General features: G+C 33.3%; 1 protein-coding gene across 1 annotated transcript; it reads right to left on the bottom strand.

The window, feature by feature from the left end:
• Positions 1 to 1,154: 1,154 nt before the first annotated feature.
• LOC108479752 (T-complex protein 1 subunit eta-like) lies at positions 1,155 to 7,747 on the bottom strand. The gene is made up of 14 exons (XM_017782524.2): positions 7,575 to 7,747; positions 7,224 to 7,484; positions 6,841 to 6,966; positions 6,541 to 6,744; positions 5,967 to 6,136; positions 5,751 to 5,886; positions 5,194 to 5,310; positions 4,949 to 5,068; positions 4,769 to 4,867; positions 4,590 to 4,679; positions 3,865 to 3,952; positions 3,668 to 3,756; positions 3,477 to 3,551; positions 1,155 to 1,505 (listed from the first exon to the last, which is right to left on the bottom strand). Exons 1-14 carry the CDS (start codon positions 7,587 to 7,589, stop codon positions 1,407 to 1,409), a joined length of 1,689 nt encoding a protein of 562 aa, XP_017638013.1. The 5' UTR covers positions 7,590 to 7,747; the 3' UTR covers positions 1,155 to 1,406.
• Positions 7,748 to 8,747: the final 1,000 nt, after the last annotated feature.

The following is an 8,747-nucleotide window of genomic DNA, read 5'->3' as shown; positions in this document are numbered from 1 at the left end:
AATATTTACGAATTCGGTTTACTAAGACGAAGGCCTGATAATATACTTTTTTTTATGTCCGTGAATTTTAGGTCATTACACGTTTTACGGTCCATGCAGACTAATGGTTTGTTTAATAATCCATTGAAAATAATTAAATTAACTTAAAATTAATAATTTTAAGTTATTTAAATTTTAAGCATGCTTGGTACCATGATAAAAAAAACAAATGATAGAATTTTTCAATAAAAGTGTGAGAAATGATAAGTAGTTACTTATCACTTAATATAGAATTTTTTCAATTTTTTTATTTTATTTTATTTATTTTAACATTAACCTTTAATTTTTTAAATTGCATTTATTAAACAACCTAATTATATCTCGTACATAATTGTAAGACCAAATAGATTTTTATTTTAAATTTAGTACTTAATTTATTTTTCAGTTTATCAAACATTACTTAACCCCTTCGGAGTTCATGGTTGTCTCTCTCAACAATGTTTACTCTAATATTTGAATTTGTATCTTCCCCTTCGAAGTTCATGGTTATCTCTCTCAACAATGTCTACTCTAATATTTGAATTTGTATACTCCCTTTATGAGTGTAATATGCATTATGACAACATCCAATACTTACTAATTTTTTATTTTTATAAATTTTTGAACTTTCTGCAACTTTTATATTTATTTAATTTTTAGTTTTTTTTCAATTAATTATTAATGTGGTTTATGTAAGCTACCATGTGACATCCACATTTAACTTTTTTATCCCATTGTAATTAACTTATAAAAGAAAATAATTTGAAATTAAATGAACCGTAAAAATAATAAATAAATAAGCTAAATTGACTTTTGTATAATTCTTAGGCTAATAAGATCATTCTGATTTTTAAATAATTTATTAGTACAATTTTCTAATTTATTAATAATTTTATATTTTATATAATTTCTTATTTTTTATTAATTTTTATTCTATCTATTTTCTAATTGCCACGTCAAAATTAGAGAGAATAAAATTTTCAAATAAAAAAGTACAGAGATTCAATATTTATAAAACTATATTTAAATTTTAAAAAATACAAGAACCTAACATTTTAAACCTATTTTTAATATTGGTAAATTTTAAAATACCATGTAACTTTAAAAATCTGATGGACAAATTAATTAAAAACAGATTTTCATTTTCCTTCACTCACAAAAATTCCTTTGAAAAATAAATTTAAGGAACAAGTGTAATTTTCTACAGCAAACGAAAGCACCAGCCACAGTTCACAAAAAATCCAACATTCAATCCCAGATTTTGGTCATTCGGATGCCACATCTAAATAGGCACCTTCACATTTTGGCCCTTAAAACGGTAGTTCATCTACGGCATAAAAGGAAATAACACAACCAAAATTCGATAACAAAAAAATGAAACAGCTATCTCAACGCCTCCTCATTCCTCGTCCACGGCCAGGGAAACCACCTCCGCGACCTCTGCCACCCATGGCACTTGCAGCAGCTTCTCCCTGTGCACTCTCCGACTGCAAAAACACACAAAAGCAATGAAAGAGCTTTACAGCCCTGGTAATGCATTGGCATGCATCAACACCAACAAGTAGTTCCACAAATATGGACATAATGTAGGTCATTCTGCAGCACTAATAAACTTAAGGCCTTTGATTTTTTTAGGACATAATGTAGGAAAATATTCTCTTTCCATATCTCATCCATATTCTCAAAAATAATTATTATAAAATTAGTGCGTCAATGTGACAACGGATATTACTATTTTAGATTTGTGGTTCAACACATATCTATACCTACAAGCAAATGTTATCAGGAATATTTGCTTGAGACTCAACAATCGCTACCCCCCGCCCCCAATCAAGACCAAAAATATTCTCAATTTTATTGTATCTCATTCCTTTTGCTCTTCCCAAAATGCCATTAATTAATCTCAATACATAATACAACAAATTATAGCAACAGCATTATAGATGAATAAGCGAGGAAAGACAAGCGATAAACCAAGTTCAACTTCAATCACTGACCTCAACAATCCCCACTTCTATTAGGAAATGAATAAGATCCTTATGACCAGAGGGAATCCTATAACAACATCATGACTCACAGGTTTTAACAACTCCAGAGAGGCTAGGGATTACGGATAAGAGATCTTTGGTAGGTTACCTGGGGTAAAATTTATGGCACCAATAGAAGCTAGTACAAAGTTTAGTTGTTAAAATTTTTGGGTTTGGGGTTTAAGAGTAATTATTAGGACAGGCTTCGAATTTCAAGTTTTCTAAATAATGAAGGGCTTTGAGTAATTTTAAAATCAAAGAGATTTCCTCAAGTTGGTCAACTGAAAATTTCACATTGTAGCCATCATCCACTTCTCTTTATTTTTCCTCTTGCAACAGAGGTTGTATTAAGACTTGACATCCTTTAAGGACATTTTCGGATAGACAAAAAAGAAGATAATTACATAAAACAACTCGCATTTGAACTTTCATGTCAACTTTTAGGTAGAAAACTAACCCCCCCCCCCCCCAAGAGTTCAGAACTACAAACTTAAATTTAACTTTCATCTACATTTGATTATCATGAAATTTTGCATTGCCTACACTAAGGGTATAAGCAAGTCAAACTACTCAGATCATAGATTTATGCGATTGTACATTGCTTTCCATGCATCATTCCTCAAGAAGGGTTATCAACCACAAGGTCTTGCTAACAAAATTTTAAGCCAAGGGTGAGCTCCAATAACTCGATATTTTGATCTATAATACTTAATAATAGGAGGATTTATGAAGCTTTATCAAGTGTAAAAGGTGCACTTATATTTCCCGAGACACTTTTGCTGTCTAGCATTAGAACATACACCTCAACAACACTGATTATGATTATCATAAAGACCAGTGTTATCAAGGGCAAGGCCTATTTGATCAGGCGCAAATCTGGGTGAACTTTTTTTAAGGCAATAAGCATGGAAAAACCACTGCCTGATTGAGGTTCTCTTTTATTTCATTCATTTTTCACTTTTTCCATCAGTTATACCTTTACAGGTAAGAAATGGATAGTATCAAACTCCATATTTCTCAATATCTGAGTATTCAGCTATACGCAAGAACCACAAGGAAATCATGCATATTGACTAATAAAAAAATGCATGTTCCATAGATAAACTAGACCACACTTATGTCTTAAGCTTTATATACAAACACACACACACAAAAAACTAGCACATAAATATATTGTGCTTTACTTCACTCAGGCTAGTGCTTTACACCTTGCGCCCAAGGCAATATAAGGATTCTAGCACCTAGAGTGAGCTTTGAACCCCCTTGATATCACTGATAAAGACACCAATCACTGAAATTCTGGAGCATTTTGGTCCACAAATGATTGCATCATATATAGATATAAGGATCACATGGAGAGAAGCAATTGACACAACACAGAGTATAGAAAAGTATGCATGTGCATCTTAGACAGGGAACAACAGTCATTACCTTAGGATTCTTAACAGTCTCATCGACACTTAGAATAAGACATGCAGCCTCAGTTGCAGCATTGATTGCATTCATCTGTCAGCAAACATTTCAGATGCCAGAGGCACAAAATTTATGAAATTAAGATTAGCAAAGAACTAAAAGGTGAAGAATTAAATAACCAATTGTTAGTCGGAAATTGGTCAAGCCACCTTTACAACTGATGGCTCCCACACAAAGTTTGCAAATGAATCTGCTATTCCGCCAGTGTTGATCTCCACTCCGTAAGGTGCACCCTCACCTGTTCAGAATCTCAAACTGTTAAATGAGAACCTTTCACTGACAACAATAGTTTAAAGAAAAGATTAAAAAGAAAAAAAAACTAAAAAGGACAAGAAAAGAATGAAACCAGATGGAAGTGCATGCTTGTGCCTTAATTTGTTCAACACATCAGTTGCATCAAATCCAGCATTGTCACAAAGCTGCCGTGGAATAACCTGAATATGAGAAGATGCATCGAGATGTCAGATACTTGTTTCCATTGTTAAATGAAAAGGTTCATCTTAATAGAAGGCAAAGTTACACCCTACCTTCCTAAATATATTGTCCTCATGATAAAATTGAGGAAGTCATACTATGGCAGCATAATATAGTGATCTCCAAATAAAAGCATACATAAACAAGGACAATAAACTGTATATAGTAACATGGGTAAAATATTAAATCTTCCTGCAGATGTATCAAATACATTAGTCCTCTGGTAATTATTCACACAGCAAGCTCCTTTTGATATGAAAATGAATTCAAATTTGAGTATCGATTTTCAAGAAAAAAATACTAATAACTCACAAGGTTCAGCAAAATCAAGGAGTGAGACTTTAGCATAAAGTTGATGTTGTGGCATGTCTATGTGTAAATGCATGTCAGGTACATGACTTATTTTGCATAAAAAATTTCAAAAGAAACTTTTTTTTTGGTATACAAGAGGCCAAAGCCTAGGGGGAAATTGGGGAAGGGAAAATTCACAAGTTCTAAGGACTGAGACCCAGCCTTACAGAATCTATACCCTAAGGAGATGAGGAATCATTTCAGCAAAGCCAGGAAGGAAAAAAAAAAAAGTGCAGAAACACCCACCTCAAGTGCTTTTGCATAAGAGTTAATAAAAAGTTGAGATTTCCCAGCTATTGTGCGTGCATGCTGCCTCAAGTATCGACTTATCTCCATCTGCCACCAAACGCAAGTTTTACATATCACGATAAAAAATTGTCCTCAAATATGCTTAAAAGTTAACTTGTTATATTGTAAATACATACATCTATAGCACCACCTCCAGCAACTACAGTAGAGTTCTTCAAGGCTCTTCTAACAATCATAATTGCATCATGTAAGCTCCTCTCAGCTTCTTCAATGAACTGAAAATAATAATGCAGTCTCCAGCATCAGCATGAAAAGTGATACATGTCAATAAATATCACTAGTAAAATATGAAAAACCTGATCTGCTCCACCACGTAGAACTATAGTAGCTGTCCGTCCTGATGGGCAACCACTGAATATATTAAATCTTTCATTTCCAACCTGCTTTTCCTCAAAAACCTCACATGTTCCTAGAACCTTCAAAACAGAAAAGAAGAAATTTAAATTCAAGAAGTTCAATAAGACAGAAAAGTTTGACAGGTTAAACTTGAAAAATAAAAGTTGGCTGCATTTTCAGCAGTACATCTAATGAAAGTTGCAACCTCATCAATTATGTTGTTAACAGATGTTTGTATAGTTCCACCAGTTGCAGCAGCAACCCGATTAAGATCTTCCTCAGCTACACGACCAGCACAGAAAATATCTCTATCTGCAAAATACTGCCAATGAACATTCAAGTCAATAAAACTTGAGAGAATAAAAACTAGTCATGATTACTGACAAATATCACTCAAAATTCTATGCAAAAGCGAAACTATCAATAGGTAGAACATAGAATCTGGAAAGAAATAGTTATGATTTATAATAGAGAGAATAAAAACTATTGTCAAATAAGAAAATGCACATGGCTACATTATCTTTTATACAATGCCCAATGAAAGAACTCATACAAGCAGGTAATAAAGTAGCCAGACAGAGAAAGGCCATAGGTCTTTCACCAGATAAAACTTATTTTCACAGCCATAAACATGTATTAACTCAATTTAGTCAAAGCATAACCCCAAAAGGAAAATGCTTTAAAAGATTGTGTTAGTTATAATTAGTTAAAGAAACAAGTAAATACAAATGCAGTATCTACGATCAAGGCAAAATCTCATACCTGTGTCGCCAAATCACCGATAGCCAACCGTGAAAGAACAACTTTTGCACCACTCTTCACACATTTATCCAACTTGTCATAAATGATATTCCATTCTGCATCAACTATTGATTGATATTGTGATGGATCTGAAAGTCTGTAGCATATAAGGCAAAAGGCAGAGTCAATAGCCACTCATGAAAAACAATTCAAATCTAAGACAGCAAAAGCTACTACCTTATCTCAGCATTTTCTTTCTCAGATTTCAGTTCCAACTCGATGTTTAACAGAAGTATTCTGGGATTCGTGAACTTCTTTGGCTGCTGCTCAAAACCAGCATATGAGAATGTCTTTTTAAAGGCAACACCATTAACCAAAAAGGAATCCCTCATGTTACCACCAGGAACCTAGAAAAAATATATTGATCAATTTTTTATGTGATACAGTGATATTTGATACAAGAAACATAAAATCGTAATTTAGATCCTAAAATCCATATTTTACACAATATAGAAGTTTCTACAAAAAATCAAAGTCAAATGTATGCCCACCTCATTTCTTAAAGGTGCATTGCAACATTTATACTTACATGAAACTAAATCACTAAGGGATGAGAACCTAAACATAAAGAACAGCTAAGCGCTACACTCAGCGAGAAAGTAAGATAGTGTAGTATGAGACACACTGGGTCCAAAATATCATTTTCCATAACAAAATGTATGGCACCAATACAAAAGATCCAAGTACTAAAGCCAGAGAAGGGTAAAAGGCAAAAAAAAAGGTTGAAAATAAGGCAAGAACAGAAGTCTACCTTCTTAATTCCAATCATATTCAACCTATCTTCACTGCCAATAGCAATAACAGCATCCACAACCATTGATGCAAAGAACTCCTTTTCTCCACCAATGAGTTTTGAAGAAAGTGTTGTAGCAGCACATTTAGCTAATAAGCTTTTCTTCTCTTCTAGACTTTTCCCCTCTATACTAACAGCTAGATCTTTGATCTTCTCAATTGCCTGTCCATTATGTAATACATTCAACATAAATAGACTCATAAAGACTACAGCAACATCTAAACCATGAGAAGAGGGGGGAGGGGGGAATAAACTTACCAAATTGCAAGCAGTTCGATAACTGCGAATAAGATTTTGAGGGTGGACTCCATCCTCTACAAAAGGCTTGGCCTCTTTTAAAAATTCTCCTGCTAGCAGTACAACAGTTGTAGTACCATCACCAACCTGTAAGATACACATGAAAAAAAGTTCTTTAAATCCTCTAAACAGCATGAAAAAGCATTGGATCTCCATAACATCAATACCTTTAATCAGATTCACGATGCGGGATAAAACCAACTTAAAATTGAACTATCAGTTTAGTAATGAAAACCCAATGTTCATGCGACTAGTTGAACTATAACTCAAACTATAAATTTGAGAAAAGGAGTCCGATTCTACAACAAAAAAGAAATTAAAAGAAGAAGAACAATGAGTGTGACCTCGGAGTCCTGAGACTTGGCGATATCAACAAGGATCTTGGCGGCAGGATGGACAATATCGAGGAGCTTCATGATGGTGGCGCCATCGTTGGAAATGGTGACATTTCCTTTGTCATCGTGGATGAGCTTGTCCATGCCCCTGGGACCCAGGGTCGTTCTAACCACATCAGCCACTGCGGTGCAAGCGTTTATGTTGCTGACGAGCTGCGCCTTCCCCTGTGATGTGTCCGTCCCTTCTTTCAAAAGAATGATTTGGGGTTGCTGCAAAGAAGAAAGAGAAACATTTTAGAAGCAGTTAAAAAGAAATAAATTCAAGATGCGAAGAAAATGAGTCAAGAAAGGTGAATGTACCAGCATGGATGCCATTGTTGCTAGGGTTAAGCTTGTTGTTTAAGGGAGAAGAGAGATGGAAGAAGGAAGTGTTTTTAGGGGTTTAACTCTTTCGGAAGGCCGAATTTGGTTGTTTAACCTTTTAGACTATATGCTTATATCCCTTACACTATAATGACTTTTTTTTATACTATTTTTATAGTTTGTACTTAAAATAACCTCTCACACTTCGTTTGTTTGTTTGTTTTGGATGTAAAAGGGTAGATTTGTTTATATGTAAAATGATTTCTAAAAATAATTTTTAAAATTTAGGTTATATTTTTAAAAATTTAATATTTTTTCTGTTTATTGCATAAAATATTTTTGGTTGTTTAATACATTTTATATAAAATTTTCATAAAATTGTTCTAAAATGAAATAAACATAGTGAGAATTTCTTATTTTTCATTGTTTAATTGAATTATTTTATATCTATTAAATTTATGTTTTACATTATTTTTATATATATTGTAATAATTTATTTCTTGTGTAGGGCATAACATGGAATTTTGTAGAAATAATAAAAATAACAATAAGAGCAGCAACAATAAGAAAAAAAAAGTATTATGTTGAATACATGCCATTAGCAAAATAAATAAATAAACAAAAATTTGTGGTTTGACAATCTATATCAACTTCAGGCCTACTTAAATCATTATTCTCTAAGCGAACCTAAGATCCACTTAGACAACATTAATACCAGAATCAGGTCTCCTATCATTAACATTAACAAATTGGTCAACCGACCAGCAAAATGGCTCCCATCGAGCTCATTATTTGCATTTGCAATCACAGTTTGATTTGATTCTAATATTGGAGACCTTAAGAGTTGAGACACATTCAGTTCCTTTTCTGTATCAACCTGATTAGATTGTTTTTTTATACTTTCAACAGTAGATGCGTTTCCCCCAGGTGATTTGTCAATATTGTCAGTTGGAAAAGGATGACTAAAAGGATTTGACTGAAACACATATTTAGTCTGCAATGACCTTGAAGCTAATGGATTTCTCGGAGGAGTAGGAGAAGTTAAATGATGAGCAAAACTTTCAGCCTGTTACTGTGGTGATCTTCTATCAATGTTATGTGACACACTTGGTTCTTCTTCTATACCAACCTGATCATATTGTTTACCAGTATTTTCCATTGGAGATGCAT

This window comes from Gossypium arboreum, chromosome 12 (assembly GCF_025698485.1).
Source record: "Gossypium arboreum isolate Shixiya-1 chromosome 12, ASM2569848v2, whole genome shotgun sequence".
Classification (NCBI taxonomy): Eukaryota; Viridiplantae; Streptophyta; class Magnoliopsida; order Malvales; family Malvaceae; genus Gossypium; species Gossypium arboreum.
Note: the sequence above shows the minus strand (reverse complement) of the source record. Positions and strands in the feature narration are given on the sequence as shown.